The sequence below is a fragment of the Pichia kudriavzevii genome, chromosome 1 (assembly GCF_003054445.1).
Source record: "Pichia kudriavzevii chromosome 1, complete sequence".
Classification (NCBI taxonomy): Eukaryota; Fungi; Ascomycota; class Pichiomycetes; order Pichiales; family Pichiaceae; genus Pichia; species Pichia kudriavzevii.
Genome location: NC_042506.1, coordinates 1,258,268 through 1,279,462, shown reverse-complemented (window position 1 = coordinate 1,279,462; position 21,195 = coordinate 1,258,268). Strand labels below are relative to the sequence as shown.

At 40.0% G+C, this 21,195-nt stretch overlaps 6 protein-coding genes and 1 non-coding gene across 7 annotated transcripts; 1 reads left to right on the top strand and 6 right to left on the bottom strand.

Annotated features, from left to right (window-relative positions):
* Positions 1–14: 14 nt before the first annotated feature.
* On the bottom strand, positions 15–1,664 carry C5L36_0A05800 (uncharacterized protein; the record flags this gene model as incomplete). Its single annotated transcript, XM_029463602.1, has 1 exon — positions 15–1,664. The coding sequence occupies one exon, from the start codon at positions 1,662–1,664 to the stop codon at positions 15–17; it is 1,650 nt and encodes a 549-aa protein (XP_029319462.1).
* A 249-nt stretch (positions 1,665–1,913) lies between these two features.
* Positions 1,914–2,726, bottom strand: C5L36_0A05790 (uncharacterized protein; the record flags this gene model as incomplete). The annotated part of the gene is made up of 1 exon (XM_029463601.1): positions 1,914–2,726. One exon carries the CDS (start codon positions 2,724–2,726, stop codon positions 1,914–1,916), a length of 813 nt encoding a protein of 270 aa, XP_029319461.1.
* Positions 2,727–3,060: 334 nt separating this feature from the next.
* C5L36_0A05780 (uncharacterized protein) lies at positions 3,061–7,800 on the bottom strand (the record flags this gene model as incomplete). Its single annotated transcript, XM_029463600.1, has 1 exon — positions 3,061–7,800. One exon carries the CDS (start codon positions 7,798–7,800, stop codon positions 3,061–3,063), a length of 4,740 nt encoding a protein of 1,579 aa, XP_029319460.1.
* Positions 7,801–8,614: 814 nt separating this feature from the next.
* On the bottom strand, positions 8,615–11,458 carry C5L36_0A05770 (uncharacterized protein; the record flags this gene model as incomplete). Its single annotated transcript, XM_029463599.1, has 1 exon — positions 8,615–11,458. One exon carries the CDS (start codon positions 11,456–11,458, stop codon positions 8,615–8,617), a length of 2,844 nt encoding a protein of 947 aa, XP_029319459.1.
* A 1,044-nt stretch (positions 11,459–12,502) lies between these two features.
* C5L36_0Atrna4F lies at positions 12,503–12,574 on the bottom strand. Its single transcript has one exon. It is a non-coding gene; the product is annotated as a tRNA-Phe (tRNA).
* Positions 12,575–15,716: 3,142 nt separating this feature from the next.
* C5L36_0A05750 (uncharacterized protein) lies at positions 15,717–18,617 on the bottom strand (the record flags this gene model as incomplete). The annotated part of the gene is made up of 1 exon (XM_029463598.1): positions 15,717–18,617. The coding sequence occupies one exon, from the start codon at positions 18,615–18,617 to the stop codon at positions 15,717–15,719; it is 2,901 nt and encodes a 966-aa protein (XP_029319458.1).
* Positions 18,618–18,931: 314 nt separating this feature from the next.
* Positions 18,932–21,169, top strand: C5L36_0A05740 (uncharacterized protein; the record flags this gene model as incomplete). The annotated part of the gene is made up of 1 exon (XM_029463597.1): positions 18,932–21,169. The coding sequence occupies one exon, from the start codon at positions 18,932–18,934 to the stop codon at positions 21,167–21,169; it is 2,238 nt and encodes a 745-aa protein (XP_029319457.1).
* Between the last annotated feature and the right edge of the window lie 26 nt (positions 21,170–21,195).

The window sequence follows — 21,195 nt, the reverse complement described above, 5'->3', positions numbered from 1 at the left end:
TTTCAAAGCACCGTTTAGCTTTCAAATTTGTAATCCCCACTAATCCATCTGTTAACCATATCCAAACTATTAGATGGTTGGTTGAAAGGAACCATGTGGCCGGCATCAAAGACTCTCAAAAATGTCAACAGCCCATTGGATTTCACTGTACCTGCATCTCGGCCATCAATTTTGGAAGTCCAGTTCCTGGTCTCTGCATTTTGGTAGGTGATGTATCCAGACCATTGGAGATCATCTGTCCATGCCTTATTGCCTAGCCAGTTACAGATATAATCCTTATCACCCGCATAGATTAAAACAGGAATATCTAGCTCAAGCAAGTCGACAATATACTGCTGAAATGGCTTTGGCTCATCCCCTGATAAGATGAAACGACGGAAAACCTTGTCATCACAACCAACGTATCTTGTAACTTCCGAGCCTAATGCTTTCATAACTTCAGGTTTATTCAAATAGGACTCTACTGCTGCTATCTGGGGGTAACAACCATCACCATCACAAGGTTCTCTGATATCATAATAATTTAATCCGGTCTTGTCAAAAGGATTCATGATAGTCTCGCAATACAAGTTTGCAGGGACACATGTTAAAGCTCTTTTAACATGATAACAGGAATTAATTAGTAGTTTGCACCTCGAGTAAATCTTTTCCATATCCTCACATTCCTCATCGGAGACTAATTGTTTATATCCCGATTCAGTTGCATTGCATGCCATTGGAATGTAATAGTAGTATTGGGTCAATGCATCGGTGATACCATTTCCTATCATAACAGAGGATAAGTTGAAGACCTTTCCCCTCTTTTGCGTGATAACGCTTGCAATATTAGGAATGTAGTGACCAGCATAAGATTCACCGGCAATGTGGAAATCGTTAGACGCAAAACTATTGAATCTAGTGAAGAATAATTGCAGAAACGCATAAACATCTTCTGCGGCCTGTTGGGTTGTAGATGTTGTACTTTTTTCGGCATAGGAGTAGCCAACACCGACAGGTTGTTCAAGGAAAATCACAGACGCATTAGAATTCCAAGAATATGGATTGTAAATTGGCTTCAACGTTGTTCCATTGATTGAAGAAGGACCTAATTCAAAGAATAACCCTGTCATCGAAGAACAACCTGGACCGCCGTTTAGCCACAAGATAACTGGATCGTTTACAGGATCATTCCTACTTTCAAAAAACCAAAAGAACAAATGTTTATCCTCCTCGTTCAAATCAAAGTAGCCACTCCATTGTTTGACGGTATCCACACCTAAAGATGCTGGATCTGAGTCTGCATGTCTGTTAACTCTCAAACCATAGTTTTTAACATCTGCTGCTGTAATATATTCAAAGTTCTTTGTATCGATAAGTTCTGGAATTTTAGGAGCACTCTTTAAAGAGTTAGAAGCAAAATCGGGCGTGTAACTCTTAATGGCGTCTTCTATAACCGACCTGTCGAATGCCTTCTCCAAATATTCCCATGCCTCCGAAACTTCTGGTGTTAAAGATCCAAAGTCAGATGGCTCTGTGGAGCTTTGAAGATACTCATCAAGAATTGGATGGTAATGGTTATTGCCTAAAACATTTTGCAACCTTTCCCTAACATGGAAACCTTCTGGGATAATGTTGGCAGTGACACACACTGCAGAAGCAATTAATAGCGGTACTGTGTTCTTCATTTGTTAATTTAAAGAATCTCTTTTTACTCCAAGATAAGAAAAGGTAACCTCTGAGTTACGCAAGTACTTTCAGGTTTTTTTTTTTTTGCCTTATCACTATACAAGTCCAATAAGCGAGCACGGCACAAACTTTCTGGTGCCGAATCCTAAATCGTGCAAGGCACTTTCAGGCATTAGATCTAAAATTGGATACTTGGGGTTAGTCACTTGTTGATGTTATTTATTATTATAGAAGCGTTTATATCAAATCTATTTATCTAATGATCCTCTGAAAATATGGTAAGCAGAAGCTTGGTTACTAGCAAAAACAAGTGTTTCTGCAATAACAGTGTTTTGAGGTCTAGAAACTGCAAATAGAATCAATTCTGCAATATCGGTACCATACAATGGCTCGGTTCCCTCATAGACCTTTTCGGCCTTGGACTTATCACCTTTGAATCTGGTCAAGGAAAATTCCTCAGTTGCAACATTTCCAGGCTCGATTTCAATCACTCTAATCTTGGTATTAATCAATTCCTCTCTCAATACATGTGTAAAAGATCTCAATGCGGCCTTGGAGGCACAGTAGATACCACCACCTGGGTATGGGTTTCTACCAGCCACTGAACCTAGTTGGACAATGTCCCCGGAGTTTCTCTCCTTCATTTGCTGTACAACCAACTGGGTCAATTGAATCATACCCAAAACATTGGTCTGGAACATTTCATCCACGTCCTTTGGATCGACAGAGCCAATTGGATCCAAACCAAGCGCCTTACCTGCATTGTTGACCAACACGTCGACAATTGAAAATTCCTCAGGTAAACCTTTTAAGAAAGGTGCAATGGTTTCCGTTTTGGAGACATCCAAACTCTCAATATGGACTTTGATGGATGGATACTTGGCAAGCAAGTCTGCCTTTAGTGCCTCCAGCTTCTCCTTTCTTCTTGCAGCCAAAACCAACTTCAAGTCTCCATTTGCAGCTTCTGCAAAATACTTTGCTGTATGGTATCCGATACCAGTGGACGCACCTGTAATTAGGATGTTCTTGCCTGCAAGTCTTTGGGAAATATTACCAAACATGTCTGCTGTTGAATATTGCTTGTATTATATCTGAAATGTGAGAGAAGACTACCGTGTAAATAAGAGTACCTTCTCCTGCAAACAGCTGTGGCACCCTCTCTTTTATATTGGATAAAATCAGTTTGGTTACGTTCTTCGGAAGCCCAGTCCCGCATCTCTCTCGCCGCAGAAAAAATTCGGGATTGCGCTTATCGAAATTTTATTGCCTCTCTAAAGGAAGAAAATAAAGGGGGCTCGGCAAGAAAGAGACGGCAGTTAAAACTAGAACAAAACGCAATATTTTAGCTTTATAAGTAAGTATATATATGCTAGACTAAACAGGAACATGTTGCAATTACAATACTCTGCCAACAACGGCACCGTCAGCAATGTGTTTCTCGCTGTCGTCGACCTTCTTCAACCTTGCACCTTGATGGATTTCCCCAAGTAAAGCATTGATATCTGCTGGGCCACCTGTGATTGAAGGAATCAAAGATGGCGCTGGTGGTGCTGGCGCTGGTGGTGCTGGTGGTGCTGGTGCTGGTGGTGCTGGCGCTGGTGGTGCTGGTGGTGCTGGCGCTGGTGGTGCTGGTGGTGCTGGTGCTACTTGTGTAGGAGCCGGTGGTGCTGGTGGTGCTGGTGGTGCTGGTGGTGCTGGTGGTGCTGGTGGTGCTGGTGCTACTTCTGTAGGAATCGGTGGTGCTGGTGCTACTCCTGTAGGAACCGGAGGAACTTCTTCGTCTGGTACTTCTGCTGTCGTGGCGGAAACTTCTGGAGAAGACGGAGGTGTTGGATCAATGAATGAAGATTCCTCTGACTTGGCGTCATAAAATTCACCGTTACTTGATGTGACTTGCTCAAGTGGCAATCCTGGTGGCACCGTAGCTGGAACCGAAGGTACCGGTGCTGCTGTTTCGGGCAATGGAGGAGGTGTGAGTGATTTCTCAGTCGTTTCGGATTGTTGCAGTTCGGGAACCGCTGGTGGATGGGTTACCGGAGTAGATGGAGGGAACGGTTGTGTATCAACTTCTGGAGCAACGGTATCCTTGTTGGTTTCTTCTGATTTGGACTGGCTTATCTCTCCAATATTCTTTTCTTCCACTGTTGAAACGGGCGGAATAAAAGTATTGGACCTAGAAGCAGAAGTGCTGCCACCAAATAGCATCGATGCAAGTTCAGCTTGTTTGTTCGCAGAAGGCATTTCGTCGTCACTATCTTCATCCCCAGAATCAGACCAATCATCGTCATCACCACCTCTACCCATCTGGGAAGCTCTTTGCGCCTTTAACTTTTCAGCATCAATAACGGTATTACTTGATGATCCATTGGCCTGCAACTTCGAAAATGGATTGGAATTCGAAGGTTTTACATCCTTCTTTTCAGGTGTTTCAGTTGGCTGTGGAACTACCGGTTTTGATTCCTGCTTCTCACTGACAACTGCCGCAAATGGATTGTTACTATGGGCAGTCGTTAAACCTGTAGTTGGAACTGGAGCTTCTTCAGCCTGCTTGGCATTCGAGACAGGAGTAGCAGTAGCTTGATTGTCATCGCACCAACTATCGTCGGAATCCCCCTCTTGTTGTTTCCGTAGTTCTTCCATTTCAGCCTTCAGTTTGGCTAGTCTCTCCTGTTTTTCACGTGCCTTCCTTTCTTTCCTCTCTTTTTCACGCTGTTCCATTGCCTTCTTTTGCTCCAAGAGAGCCTTGTATTCTTCATCTTCATCGCTGTCCTCATCACTGTCATCCGAGGCAGCAGATGGTTTGGAAACAGCTGCAATTTGTGCTGGAATTTGTGCTGGTGCGGCTCTAGTAGGTGGTGGTGCTGGTGCTTGCTTAGTAGGTTGAACAAATGGTTTTTGGGTTTCTCTGGAAATTGAAGCCGGGATTTCTTTCGTTGTAGATATGTTTTTTTCTTCTTGAGAAATCGATGTTGAAGCTACTTTCGATGTGGGAATATTTTTTTCCTGCTCTGAGTGTGTATTGGATGCTGGTTTTCTAGTAATCCCTAATTTAGCTAGCCTTTCATTCATTCTCTTTTCTGCCTTTTCTTTGATCCTTCTTGCTCTCTCTTCAGAAGCAGACAAACCTGATGAAGATGATGGTGGCGTGGAATGTCCAATGTTTGAAACTTTAGCAGACTGTTGTTCTGCTACAGCATTTAGATTGGACTCCACAGGTTCTTTCGAAGCCAAGTTAGAATTTGGATGTGCTAGGTAAGGATTTTCTAATGAAGATGGGGTAGGAATTGCGGTCTTGTGTGCTGGCTTGGTAGAATTCAAATAATCAATAAAATCAGACACTTCTTTATTTTGAACGCCTTCCTTTTTCTCCCATTTGGAGTGGCCCACACTCATGGCGTTGGTCAAGTTCAACGAATCTGAAACTTCAGCAATTAAAGTTTTGATTGAGCTGGAGATCTCTTGGATCATACTTTTTTGCTCTTCAAATTCCTTAGTGACAGAAAGAACTTCTTGGTTCAACCTTGCTTCATTATCTTCAAAGGCATCAAAGTTTGGCGCTGGTTTACCTGTTAGCTTTGCCATTTTAGCCTGTAAGAGAGCTTTTTGTTTGGCGATTCTTTTATCGGTTTCAGTAACTTCGCCATTTGGCCCAGTACCTTTGAATTCGATACCTGAAGGATTCTCCTTTTGTAATTTTAGTCTGAAAAGCTCCACCTTTGCTGATTTGAGCTTCTCGTCAACTTGATAGATAGCATCCATGAGCTGTGGAATTTTGTCAGCAAATTTGTTAAGTTTTGTACTTAGTTCTTGCTTTTGCTCTACAGAATCAATCGCACCGAAATTGGAAGAATTCAACTTAGATTGTGCACTCTTGATTTTGGATTTTAAAATTTCAATTTCGTTCAGGGTCTTTTGTTGGATTATGTTTGCATTGGTATCTGCATCTTCTGCATCAATTGCGTCTAGTAAAATTCTTTTCTCGTGTATTTGTTTCTTCAAGTCTTCAATAGACAGCTTAGATGAAAACGCTTGTGATTTTGCTGGTGACTCGTCAACACTTTTCTTTCTATGTCTTGAATTAGAAACATAATTGATGGAATCATCGTCATTCTTAAAAGATGTCCCAGATCTGGAAATACCAGATTTGACGTTCAGTGTACTATGAACTCCACCTTTTGAAGCTTGTTTTTTCAATTGGTCTTTTAAGCTGTCTACAGTGTTTTCCAGGATCTTGGAAGATGGTGGAACTAACTCGGGAGGTAGAGTTAATGGAATATCAAAGCCGTTTAATCTTCTATAGATTAAATGCATCGCAACAGCAAATTCATCTCTGTTTAATTTGCCTTTATTACCCTGATCTGATAATGTCCATATTTTCTCTAAATCACTGAAACTCAAACCTGATTTGGAGAAGATTTCAATCGAAACATTACCTTCAATAAAACCTTTCCTATCCTTATCCCATTGCTTAAAAATATTGTCATAAATCATCTTTTCTTGCTTGGTAATTGCCCATGTAACATTTCTTGCTGATTGGCCGCCCATTTGACTTTGTAACATGTTTGTTTGGGTTGCTGCGTTAGGCATGAAATGGGACTGCATCATATCCAGCCCTGGTAAGCCACCTGTTGGAGCAGAAACAAATCCCCATTGGCCAGGTCTACCGGTTGGCATAGGTTGTAAGCCAGTTTGTTGGGGGTAAAGACCACCAGTGGCTTGTGATTGGAACCCAGTGAATTGTTGAGATTGGAGTCCGGTTTGTTGAGGGATAAATCCGCCTGTTGGCTGAGATTGGAACCCAGTTTGCTGAGGCATGAATCCACCTGTTGGCTGTGCCATAAAACTGGTCATCGGTGGTGCGGAACCTGTTGCTTGTGCAAGTAATCCTCCCGTCTTTTGAGAGAATAAACCTCCCGTCTTTTGAGAAAATAAACCTGTAGGTTGTGCATTGATCGGTACCATACCTGTTTGTTGTGCATTAAGTACAACACCGGTTCTTTGTGCAGTTAATGGGATCTGATTTTGAAAACCAGTTTGTTGATTTGCAATTGGATTGTTTTGACTGTAATCACTCTTAGCACCAATGTTAAAATTTATGGCATCTACAAACCCAGTTACTTCATTCTTGATCTTTATAGGCAACTCAAAAGGAACAGATTGTCCCCTTTTTGCCATATTAGCCAAGTGCAATGCGACACAAAATTCCGGGAACATTAAAGAGCCGGATTTATTAGTATCAGCTAGTTCCCAAATTTGAGATAACTTAACGGCAGATAAACCAGATTTCATCAAAATGGATTTTGCAGTATTTCCATCCATTGCATTTTCACCCTTTGGAACGTTATTTCTGAAAATAGTTTCAAACCTATCCTGATCTCTGGCAGTAATGAAAGATAATCTAATATTTGGTAATTCTAAATCATTTTTTTGGTTACCTATGTTAGCCAAGTTGGAAATAAAACCAGTTGGCTGAGCAGTTAGAGGCTGTTGAACACCAGTTCTCTGGGGTTGTAAACCTTGATTCCATCCGGTGCTCTGAGATTGAAGAGGTGCCACGCCGAAAGAAGTTTGAGGTTGTTGTGTCCATCCTGTGTTTTGAGATTGCAATGGTTGCTGAAATTGATACCCTGTTTGTTGAGGCATAAACCCACCGGTTGGCTGCGACTGAAAGGAAGTCGTTGGCGGACCTTGTTGGTAACCTGTAGCTTGTGCTTGAAATGAGGTCATTGGAGGCACCAGTTGGTTCCATCCAGTAGCTTGGGATTGCAATGGAGTTTGAGCTGGTTGTGACTGATAGCCTGTTCTTTGTGGCATCAAGCCGCCCGTTGGCTGAGACTGGAAGCTAGTCATTGGAGGCGCCTGTTGGTTCCAGCCAGATGTTTGTTGAGTAAATCCTGGCTGAGTTTGTTCAAACTGTTGAGGTTTCATAATCCCAGTAGGCTGTGAAGCAACCTGGGAGCCAAACCCAAAGCCTGTTGGCTGAGATTGCAGCTGATTAAGCTGAGGCTGTTGTTGCTGAGTAGACCATTGGTTGTACGATGGCTGTTGTTGGACTTGTTGAGGCTGTTGTGCTTGCTGTTGAGGGTAGCCTTGGTTACCTGTGTACCCGTACGGTTGGTTGTTGTACGAATACATGATAAGTTTCACTCTTTAAAACAGCAATGTCCCTTGGTGTGAAGGTAATGCTCTACACAGACAGGATCCTAGGGGTTGATGTGCAAAGTCGTTAAACCATAAATGGAGTGTCCTTGCTCGATTTCGAAGATGCAAGCCGAGTTTGGCGCGGATACTCAAATCAGAATCGATGCAAAAGTGCAAATAATTGAAGCAGCAAAACTGAGCGGCAACTCTATGTATCAGGTACAAGTGATGGACCTTTGGGTTGTGGTCACAGAGGAATGATACTGCGGTACGGTGTATTAATGGTACTTATATTATTTTGATATTCTGTTAATAGCTTGTAATTTCCAATGGAGGAATTGGATTCTGTAAATATAATACATTTTATCTTACCGAGTAAATCACTTTAGTGTAATGATATAAGAACCTGAGGCTGATCAATACTTTACACTCTCCTTTTTTCTTTCTCATAGAACTTAGAAACTTATCAGTAACCAAAATTTGAAGTAAGTCGGTTTAGTTGGTTGTGCAATTAAAAGAATAGTGAGATACGGCCATTTCTGTAGTGGAAAGCCTTGCAAGATCATTAATCGCTCAAATGAGAGCACAAAGTAATAGGACAAGTAAATCGAAACGATAGGCCAAAAAAGGCGAAAAAAATTCAAGAACCTTGGATGACTAGTTGTAAAATTAGTACTATCTATCAGGGGGTTTATGTGTTGCAGTTTCTTAGCATAATTGATAAAGCTTAATAAATATTGGAAGCAGTTTACATAAATAGTTCAAAAAAAGAAAAGAATATACAAATACATTGGGATCAGAGAAAGTCTTAACAACCATAAAGCCTCTTAGTGGATGTGATCACACTATCGGCAAGACGCATCGTATCTGAAGGAAGGGAGAACTTGTCAGAAACCCTTGTTTCGTCGAAATATTCTCTCATATACTCGAACATATGAAGTATGTGTATGCTCGTCATGTCTTGGTTTTCCACGACATTTGAAAGGTAGATAAATAATGTTTCAAAGAGTTTCATTAGTGAGATGAACTGGAATTGTGAAAATTTGGAAATCTTCATGTCTTCTAATCTCAAGCTGGAAAATGTTTTCACAATTTTAGGTATGCCATGGTTATTGGAAACCTGGTAATACAACTTGGCAGCCAGTAATCCTGTCTTGATTTCAGCAGACAACTTATAGTTTCCGGATTCGTATAACCTCACGCATTTAATTAATGATTTTGGATCCTCTTCTACCAAATAATGTAAAATCTCCAATTTCAAATTCATATCACCACTCAAAATCAGTGAGAATGATGATAGTCTTTGTAAGTTGCGAGTTATACTATCTTTCTGGAATTTGAGGGCAAGAGGATATAGTTTTTTATGCTCTGTACCGATCTTCATTAGATTCATCTTCAAAGATTCAAGTGATATAATTTGTCTCATGGTATCAAAATATAACCCATCAACCAAAGAAAATCTCAACAAGGATTCAATGCTTTCAATTCTGCCATGTCTTTCCTGAATATCATTCGAAAGCTTTCGAAGTTGTAGATTTTTGAAAGACATCATGGCATATTCCTGTAGATTACATTCTGATAAATAGGCTTTAGCGTTTTTCCAATAGTGTTCGCCCCTTCTTTCAAGACAAAATCTGTTCAATAAATCATTGATTGTGGAGTTGAGATACTCGTTATTATATTCAATAGCCGTTTTCATGAATATGGCTTTAAGAAAATCGTTCTTCGAATTTTGAGGTAGACATAAAGTTTGAACAGCAGTTAACACAAATTCTGCATTGTATCCGAAACAGAGAAATTTGAGAATTCTTTCCTCCTTTGGTAAATCAGAGATAGGTAAAGAACTTTGTAATTCATATGGACGCAAGCAGAAATGAAAAAGTTTTTGCGTAGCATCAGGAAAAGTGGGGATTTCAAGTGACTTCCTATATTTGTTGAATGAAGTAATAAGGGATGGAAAAATAAAAGTGTAAAATAAATAAATTGAAATAAGTAATTTGGTAAACCCTGACAAGAAAGGCTTGTAATCAAAAGTTGAAGTTGCATCAGATACAGTAGCAGATGTTGGGGATGCACCTAGAAAACCAAACATTGGGAATGCAAACAATCCTCTTTGGTTAATTGAGGAATTATTAGATAGATCGTCCAGAGCAGCAGCGCCTAGAAATGTACCCAACCCACCCATTAGGATTTTATTTGTTAGGGCCTGGTGGTCTGGCTGCTGTTGATTCTGGAATTGATCTGGCGACATCATATTGCTTCCACTGCTGGATCGGTTGCTATTGCTCTTGTTAAATGGCGATGAGTGTAAGCTGCTTGCTTGCTGTTGCTGTTGCTGTTGTTGTAAGAAATGCTGATGTTGGAAAAACATATCGTTATTGGCTGGTATGCTTGCAGATTCAATCAGTTTCCTTAATTGTAAGTTCTGTTGTATCAACATTTCATTTTTCTTTTCCAAGTGTCTAATGTATTCAGATGATTTTGATAAAATGGTGGCTTTATTCAACTTCTTAGCAGGCTTCAAGCCATCCAATTTGAGCTCATCGTCAGAGTACCCATTACCCTCGTAGTAGTCATCATCATCTTCTGGTTCGTCATTTACTGTGTTTGTTCTATGATTACCGTTTTTAGCAACAAGAATACGCAATGATGGAACACAGTTTCTCAATTCGATAATTTTAGAGTTGATATTAGTCCTATATTTTTTTTCGATTAAATTGTGGGACGATTTGATCTTCTTGCCCGGTCTTAAGGTGTCGTTGAGTGAAGTTTCTGAAGAGTCAGGCCTAGTTATTGGCATATTAGACAGTGGAGACTGGAATTGCGACCTAGGTTGCGACCTAGATTGAGATTGGGATTGGGATTGGGATTGGGATTGAGAATGAGATTGAGATTCTGACGATGTACCTCTACTTTCTGGGGATTCTCTTTTAACGTTGAATTCTGGAGTTTCCTTTTTAATAATATCTTCAGGAGATTCATGGACGGTATCTAAAGTTTGCATCATTTGTTGGTTATTATGGTAATTTTCATTAGCATTGAAAGTGACGGTACTATTAGAAACCGATTCACCCATTGGAACAGGCACAAGGGGTTGAGGATAAAGTACGTCGTTAGTCAGATTCTGAGTATTATTCAAATCAAACTCATTGATGTTTTCCGAATATTGGGAGTCGACATTAGAATTGGTTGCACTCAAAAAGAAGTCATCTGGAGATGAGCCCGTTGAATAGGGAGACAACATACCAGACGAGCTCAAGGAGCTGACGGCGTCGTTAAAGTCGGTGAAGTTGACTTCGGACCCAAACTGCGAGTCGGAGACATAACCGCTGAACCTCGAGTCTACGTCATTTGTAGCATTCAAGTTGTTTGGATTGTTGAAGTCGCTGTTGATGGAAAAAGCAGAGTTTTGACGACGGTGTTGTTGTTGCTGATGTTGTTGTTGTTGTTGCTGTTGTTGTTGCTGTTGTTGTTGTTGAAACAATTGTTGCTGGGCCTGCGACTGCTGTATGCCCTGTTGGTTATGTTGTCCGAAATTCATTGACTGTTGAAACTGCTGTTGTTGCTGTTGAAGAAATTGGTGTGTACGGTCATCTCTGTTTTCCATGTTGTTGAGGATACTTTCGTATCCTTCTGTGTTTGAGTTCGACATGGCCGTAGTGGGAGGGGACACTATACCGCTATGACTATCTGGAGAATGCTAGATAAGGGTTTGGGGAAAGGGGTGGGGGGATACAGTCTCTCACTGGCTCTTGCACGTGCTCTATTTGTTATCCGACGCTTACCTTTACCAAGAAAAAAAAAAAACTGTGGGAAACGGTATTGACACCAGCAGGATCCCCCTGGCTTAATAGAAATGTTCCCGAAATTTTAAATACTTGAAATTCGCCTCTTTTTTTTTTTCTAGAAGGTTTAATGCCGTAAATGTGGAAATTACATTAGTTGAAGTTACAAAGAAATGCCCCATCCGCTTATAGAGAAAATTTCCGTGCAAATGTTGCCTTGGATGGTTTCGTTTACAAACAGTTAGGAGGAAGACCACGTACACTGCAGGACCCAGGACTTAGAGGTTATGCCTCTCGACACTGTCATGGGGTGTATGTGTTGTTGTTTCTCACATACTCTCTCCATCTGGTGGAGATCCGAGATTCTATAGAGACAATCGCCCATATTCCCGTTAATGGTGTATTGCTCAAATTATATGGATTGGTGCGCTCCATTGTCAACTATTGCCCCCCAATGTGGGAGGCGAAAAGAACAAGGACAGAGACCCATCGGGAGAGAAGTCTTTCCTCTCTTTGGTGGGGAGATGGTAATGGCAATGTCATCATCGTCATCATCATCATCATCATCATCATCATCATCATCATCATCATCATCATCATCATCATCATCATCATCATCATCATCATCATCATCATCATCATCATACCATACTTGAATAGAGACGTTCTTCTACAATACCATTTACATCCATCCCACCCTTTAGTATGCAAATTAGGTTGAGAACATAGAGGACGTTTCCAGAGTAAGGCAAAGTTGCCAAGACAAAGAGACGAATATGTGGCTGTTGCTATGATCCGTGTGAGGATCGCGCAGCAGGAAAGTAGAAAAAGAAAAAAAAAAAGAAATGCCGTTTCGCGCGTGTGCTTATAAGGCGTGTTTGAGAGACAAAAAAAGGGTTTTAAAAAAGAAATGCGAGCTCTGTGGATCGAACACAGGGCCTCCAGATCTTCAGTCTGGCGCTCTCCCACTGAGCTAAGCCCGCTGGTGTTGGGGTTTGAGGAGGGAGGCATGCTCACAGGCCTGGACTGCTATAATGGGTGAACTCGCCGGGGGGAGGGAAGAAGAAGGTGTGTATTATTTTAATAATACACTTACAAGTACCAGTTCTCCTCTCGTTGATGCCAATGAGGGGAAGAGGCTGGCCAAAGAGCCGGTTGCTGAGAAAAGTGAATGAATTTATTAGCCGACTAAACAACAAACACTTAAGTCTCAACGAAGCTTAGGATGTTGAATTGGACAACAGATCAGAATCAAGATTTAGCTATTCTCCAATTCGCATAGTTATGTTTACTCTTTTTGTCTTAGCAAGGTAAACCTATAAATGTGCATCTGATTTAGTACACAAATGATATTATCATAAATATCAGATAGTCCCTCTTTTGCTTTGCTTGCTTTTTTTTATACGTTATTTCAATAGCAGCCCAATCGATAACAGTAATATGGGCATCCAAAGTGGAATTAATACGTGTCAACACTCTCAGGAGAAGAAACTATTAGGAGATATGCAAAGGATATCTTTTGAAGAGTGCATTGATAATGAGTAGGTATTTCTATGATGGTTTTTCATATTCGGTAAGAGTACATTCGATTTCTAATGAAAGGGAAGTTTGTGAACAAAGTTGCTATGGTGTCTTTCGTTGTCAGATCATGCAGTTCTGATAGAAGCGGTAGCTCCACTCTTATGTTATTCTCCGAAGACCAATCTATATAGTGTGTAAGTTTCTCTTGGGTAATCAAACATTGATGCGATGATGGACATCACTTCAAGAATCGTACACCTTCACCAGATTATAAGCACCTCTGCGTTAACATCCTCAAGAAAACTCCATCGTTGCCCTAACATTGGCCCAAAATTACCACGAATGGGATATAGACATGACATGTATTCTCAGTAGGTATGCTTATGTTGTGATGGAGTTTTATACTGGTGGAGATTTGTCCTTTCCTCATGGAACAGCGTTAGACGATCCACTCGTCAATTAACTCAGCGTGTGAATCGATAATATGTTACAACAGGTACTACAACAGCCAGCCAAGTTTGACATTCTTACCAGATTTCTGACCGAACTGTCCGGACATAATTTCCTTGGTGAAATCAAGAGAGAATATTCGACTCTTCCTACACGCCAATAGTTTGAGCTGGTGCAGCAGTTCTTCCGTCTGCCATCAATGCAACCACACGCTTCTGTGAAATCTCAGCAGCTTTAGATCTCAATTGCAGCATGTAATGATCATAGATCACCTCTTGGGAATGTTCTAAAATCAATTGTCGTAAACTCCGAGGCTACCCACACAAGAATCCTGAATGATAGAGATCTTGCTTTGTCATTGATGGCTGTCGAGGAAAGTTTTCGTAAAATGGCCCCAGAAACATCACCTGCTTTCTTGCCCAAACACGATTTTCATGCTCAAAGGAAGGAACGTAAGAAAACAGTGCGCAAAAGGCGCCAAGGTAAAGGTCACATAAAGACTAATTGTACCGCATCTGCTCCAGTTTCAACAGGCACCCATGGTCAGAATATGATTACCCAGTCTTCAAACACAGCTTATATTTCATGGTCAGGTCTATCACCAGGTTTGAATCCGAAGGATGACTATACCCTACATACTGGCTCCACATTACTTTTGACAAAAAAAAGGTGATCACTTGACCGATTCTACCCCCTCCCGCTAGTGGTTTTGTCAAAGTTATTAGTGGTGGTAACCTCTCCATCAGTGGTTATGGTAATTTTGCTTTTGAAGGACCTGATAATGTGTGTATCATCTTATACAGTGTTTCATACGTTCTAGAAGCAACAGGAAACGTGATTTCAGTAGAAACAATCACTAGAACTGCGGGAGCATACGTTATGTTCACTAAATTGAACACCAAGCTCCAATCTGAGTTGCATTTGCAGCTTGGTGGCCATACTCACCATTAAGCGCAAAGATGTCTTAAAAACCCCAGCAGATGGTATGTGCATCATAGCCAAAATAATTGTACCCTTGTTATATCCACCAATCCCCCCTCCCTTTCCCAAAAAAAACTCAATATTGAAAATTAGGGTACTCCCAACAATGCTTTGTATGTTCTCCATACCAACACAGTTATTGTACTCTTTCAAAACTCCAGTACAAACGTCACAGGACATGTCCTCTTGTAGTCTTGAGTTGGATGCTGTGGTTGCTATGGAAACATCTTTCTTCCTTTTTTACCCATGAAATGCCAGTCCCTGATTTTCAAATTTTAGTAAGGTCAAAGATTGAATACAGCAGGATATATTGTCGCCCTTACAGGTAAACAAGTAAGATTGAAGTTTGCCTTTCTGTCCTATAGGACTCGTCAATTAAAGACTTGCTAAACTAATTTCGTGTTTATTCTCAAATAATAGCTTGTGGAAGTAGCTTCTCAAGTTAAAGGATATCTTAGAATGGTTATCTTAAAATGTGCTGGTACAAAGAGTATTATGTGGATAACAGGAACAGAAATTTCTGTATTTGTTGATAAAGGCCAGTTTAAGAAATTACTGTCTGTGGCTGAAAGAGTGAACAAATAAACCAGTTAACCTGCAAACTAGTTTTCCTGTGGTACTTATTTTCGTTTAATGCCATTGTTTAGAAATCTTAAAACGGCATAGTTTTAGGGTTTTGAAAGAGAATTCAGATCATTGAAGACCTTACGCTTAGTGACAATCGACATACATAAAGGAACAGTCTATTAGGGAGCACTTGTTGATATAATTGAGGAGCTGATGTTATACTAAATTTTAGAAATGCATCGGCAGTGTAAAGTTGACCCTATCTGATGACCGATTTGGCAACAATTACCAAAGATCATTCAATGACATATGTAGTGAAGGTGACTTTTTGGTAGCGCTATAGGAAAGACTATCAGAACAAGCAAAATAGCTAGTCTTCTGGCGAAGTATGGAATCTTACAGAAACAAATCATATATAAGGAGAAACTTTAGTTCATGAAATGACCATAGAGAAGCACTTGATTCAATCATATCCAAAGCAACCCATAAGCTTCAATGGGTGATTGAACTAAATCTACAGGACACTAAATTTCTTGTCTCTGATACAGTTTTGGTTCGAATTAGTAGCCTGAAAGATAACTGACTTGCGTTGGCATTATCAAAAACTCAAAAGATTCCAAACTTTCTGCTGATATTTTCACCATCATTATCATTAGAATTGGCTGAATTTAGGGACGAAATACCTTTTTCTTTAATATCAATCTGTTTGTGTAGCTCCTTCAGAAAGTCCGCATATGACCAAACTAAATCATCCGATTTTTCTTCGACAAACATTTGATGGAATTCCATCTCATTTGGATCAACCCTAAATCTACAAATCTCAATGCTCTGTTTTTCCAAACCATTATAATGCTTAGTTAAGAAACTTATCATATTCCTGACTTGGTGGGAGATGTAAGTATCTAAATCAGGTAAGCTAGAAATATGGGAAGTTACTTTTGATAGTGAATCAATATGTGGTCCAAACAAGTCTTGTAATAGTAGTGGGTTAACTTCACTGTGTAGCCATATAAAAATTCTGTCACAATTGAATATCAAGTAAGCACCTCCAAATTCAAGATTTGATACACTTAAAGGTAGCATTTTGCCAATATTCATCAATCCTGTTTCGTCATCGACCATGAAGTCATCTTCATCTAAGGAATGAATGCAGAACAATGCAGGGTAAAGATAAGTTGAAAGTTTTGTTAAATTATATTGAGATAGCTTAGTTAAGGAATCCACACGTAAATCTGAAAAGTGCAATTTTTGCCTAAACGCCTTGCTCTTTAAAACAGCTAAAATCGTCATTGGTAAAGTCTTCAAACTCTGGGGTAAGATCAACTGGGTTGGCATGGCGTTGTAACTAGCAACATGATGTTTATAAGAGGCCATAATTTCGGCACACTCCATGATCAAAGAGTTTTTAGTTGCGGTTAAAGCGGAACTCCTGAAATTCTCACACGCTTTGGTAATCAAAACCTTAGCAACTGCATCTTGATCACTAAAGTCAAAGACATGATTTATTTTTTGGGTAACTGATAAAATGCTGTTCACAACCCTAACTTTCCTAACACCATCTTTTGATGTATATAACAATGCAGCTTGGAAATGTGCATCTTTTTTTGTGTCCAATTTGTTGTCATAAGCAAAATCAGCTACAATTGATGTGTCACCACTAACAATTGCGATAGTTGGTGCATTTACACCGGAAGTAGTAGGAAATGGGCCATAGTAATCCTTCACATGTAAACCGTGAGAACAACGGATTTTCAATTGACATTGATAACCTGCAAGATTTTGAACGGCCTTCTTAATTTCAAAGATAAGCGTGATCTCATCCCTTTCAACATTAAATGGTAGGAAGTCCCGGATGGTTCCTCCTGTGCCTGTCGCAAATGAGGCAAGATTAATCAAGTCCACATTTGATTGAGATGCAACAAATAGGTTGACACCAATATTGTTTTTTATAAATTTATCAGTCAACTGTTGATAATACTTATTATCAGCTGTTGTTGTTTCCTTGATAAACTCCAAATCGGACTTACCGTTAGTTTGTTGTTTTGGAATTAAATTACCGGGTCCAAATGACGGAATAGTCGACAAAACTGCAATAATTTGACCACCACCAACTTCGCTCAACAAGTCACCACATACTTTTAAGGCTGAACCTAAAGCTGGTTCAGGCTGAATATACCTAATACTCTGTTCAATTGTAGCCAATGTCAGTTCAATAATATCAGAAGATTCTACAGGATCGACAAAAAGGCCCCCTTCAAATGGAATAAATGGATCTTCCAAGTCGGTAACTATGGAAACAGAAGCTTGCAGCAAACCTGGGGATAAATCATAAAAGTGTAAACTTGTGTCATAACCAACTATTGCAATTTTCGTGCCTTCAGGCAAATTAGAGGTACCATCATCTTTATAAAGAGACATTCTTACAGCAGAGCACACTGTTTCAACAAGTTTGGATTTATAGGCACTATGTGTTAAGTCGATCAAAAATACCCTGTGTGTTGGATTTGGTTCAACCTCCGAATCTAAATTGTAATCTTTAGGAACAACATAATCGACGACACCTGTATGAAGTTCTGGACGTATATGGTAATCTTCTCTAATACCACGATGATCTACAGTAGCCGCATACTCCTCAGGAACAGGAGACACAAATCCACAAATATTACAAGTCATTGTATTGATTCCATATTGCATACCTGGGTTTAAATATGCACGACATCTTCTACACCTTGGAACTGTCTGGCCTTGAAAAATCTTAATTTGTGGGACCTTCATTGGAACTTCCGATTCTGGAACGAATTCTGCAAATGGTCGCAAAACCATACCTAATGGTATTTTAGATTGTTTTCTCAACTCTTCAGAGTATGGAACACTGTATAATGTCATTCTAGAATAATGTGGTGTAGCATTCGCTTGGTCAATAGCCTGGTATCTTGTGCCCGCGAGAGGTGGCGAAACATGTTCGAAGCTCAAGAAAGGATCTTTTTGATAGGTTTCATTCATTTTATTTCTAAGTGATGAAATAGACAAATCATCAATAACAGTCGGTGTATTTATATTGTATAGGTCAGAATTTTCAGAGACACCTCTTTCTTGAACTTTCGGACTTCTAAGAACATGTTTGGAATCGTCTATTTGTGATGCAAGCTGTTGTGTAGGTGCATTTGAATTATGCTGTTCTAATGCTTGAACAAATCCTTGTTGTTGAAAAGCTGGTGTACCTGCCATCGTAGGTGTTTGGTTCAAAATATTGCTGGCATTCATTTGCGGAGGTACTAAACCAATAGCGAATGCCGCCTCGTTAGGATCCACGTATGAGTCCTGTAATAGTTGAGACTGAGACGTGAGATTATGGAAAGCATGATTACCTCTTCTCTTCGATCTCGGTGCTTTATTATTAGAATTTTGGGTAGTGTTTAAATTTTCAGACGACCCAAAAGACAGGTTTTCTAAACTTTGTGCAAGCATATCTTGCTGACCTCCCACAAACCCATTCTGAGGATCCATTTTAGTGAAAGGTAGTTATCTGTACAGCAGATACTCTGAAATAACGCAATAACAAGACAGACCTTCAGAGCTGATGGTGTATTGTGTGTATATTATGATTTGCTCAAATTCATGTTACTGTCTTGGACGCGCTTTCAAATTTCAGTTGAGTCCTCTGAAATTTGGATATTCGCGTTTGCAATTGTTTACGTGGTTTTCAATATTGTAAAGTTTTGAGGAGAGAAATAAGGTAACCTTTTTTCCATCTCTGGATGGTGTAAAACTGTGAAGAACCCAACGACCTTGATTGATATCACTCTCATTATATCTGAAATATGGGTGTATCTGGGCTTCTTCCGGTGTTGAAACCAATCCAAGAGCTTACAAGCTTGGAAAGATACAGAGGGAAAACTTTAGCTATTGATACCTACGCATGGTTACACAAATCTACCTTCTGTTGTGCTGAAGATTTGGTGATGGAGAGACCTACTAGAGCATACATTAACTATTTTTTAAAGAAGCTGGATATGTTGAAACATTTCAATATTACTCCCTATTTTGTTTTGGACGGTGATTATCTACCAACCAAAGGAAATACCGAGAAGGAGAGAGAAACACGTCGACAGGAATATAAAAGAATGGCTTTGGAGGCAAAGGCCAACAAAAACAATAAATTGGCTTTTAGCTATTTTCAAAAGGCATGTGATGTTTCCCCTGAAATGGCCAAATCTCTGATTGATGTCTTTAAGGGTAAAGCAATAAAATACATTGTTGCACCTTATGAGGCAGATTCCCAGATGGTTTTCTTGGAGAAAATTGGTTTAGTTGAAGGAATTATCAGTGAAGATTCCGATTTACTGATTTTTGGGTGCAAAACTCTTATTACTAAGCTGAACGACCAGGGCCATTGTATCGAGGTTAGAAGAGATAATTTCAAGAATTGTAAAGGTTCGTATATTAGTAACTTCAACGATGATCAGCTATTACTGATGGCCACTGTGAGTGGATGCGATTACACCAAAGGGATCCCTGGTATAGGTATGCAAAAGGCCATTCAGTTATCTCAAAGTTACAAGACAATTGAGCGTGTTTTGTCCTGTATCAGAGTTGAGGGTAAAAGCATACCCAGTGAATTTGAGGAAGAGTATAAAAGAGCTAAAATTGCATTTAGACATCAGATTGTTTTCAATCCGATAGAAAAAATGGCCCAACACATGAACCCATTAACCGAAGAGGTGATTTCTAATAATTCCAAAGAGTATATATATTCATGTACGGGATTCTTACTAGATTCCGAGATACATGAAAAAATTGCAACTGGAGATTTAGATCCATTTACGAAAAAAATCTTAATATCATGGGAAAACAAAGTAAATCCAATAGCAACCAGATCATTGTCTCTACCGACGAATTCCAATTTTATGAAGTCAGGTCATACAGTGAAGAGATCTGTAACTACAAACAACGTCCCTGTTCGACAAATGGAGAGTCAGCCATTAGTTACTAGGAAGAGGAAATCTGCCATGCAGATTGACCAATTTGCTAGCTTTGTTCGTAATAAGCAATCTCAAAAGAAAGATCCTATCAAAGAATCTCCTACAACGAAAAGACAAAGACTATTAAATGGCAATGACCTTGGAGGCCAGCCAACAATTAGCCGTTTTTTTAATAACCATAAAACAAATGTTCCTACCAGACCAACACACGATATTCAAAGAGAGTTTGCAGCATCATCTTCAGATGTTGAGGATATAACGGAGGATGAGATAAATGAAGTTAATAAGAAATTGAGCAATGCCTTGAAGAGTGAGCACGAAGAAACAGCCGATAAAATGGATACTTCTAGTATAAGTGAGGCAGAACACGTAGTCTCCTCAAAGGAGGAGACAAGACAATTGATACCAAGTGAGTCTGATGAAGCGGAGGATTATATAAACAGTTCGGATATGAGCGAAAGTACATTAGTTAAGATGGACCGGACATTCAATAGACAAACTCCAGCATCTTTGGGTACGGGAAACAGTTCGATTTCCTTCTCTACAGATCCGGGGGAGGTGAACACCGAATGTTATCTTCAAGAAGAAGGAAAAGAGGGGAAATGCGCAGAGGGGAAACTTAGGCGCACAACGACAGTAGGTATCGAAAGTGTAGATGAGAACATTCAAGACGACGAATGGAACCTTAGCATGGATTCGGGACTTGAAAATGGTAGAGCCAAATCAACAGCAGAAGAACAAGAGGAAGAGGAAGAAAAAGTCGACAAGAGCAACATCTTGGGGGAAATATACTCATTCCAGCATGTGCCGGAAAACAAGTTGAATGCTGAGAATCGGACCCTGTCTGAGAAATGGATGTCCAGGCCCACTGGAGAGAAGCCCGGTCGAACATACCGTCCATCGCCACTTTCCATACGTGTGCCGTTGCAAGACGTGACAAATTCCAATGGAAATGGAAATGGAAATGGCAACACCAACACCAACACCAACACCAACACCAACACCACAGGCAGTGTCTACAGTGAGAGACCAAGAGGCAGGTCGAACTTGTCACTGTTCCGCTACACGGGTAACTGAAAACAACCGCCTTTTTGTTTACTTTT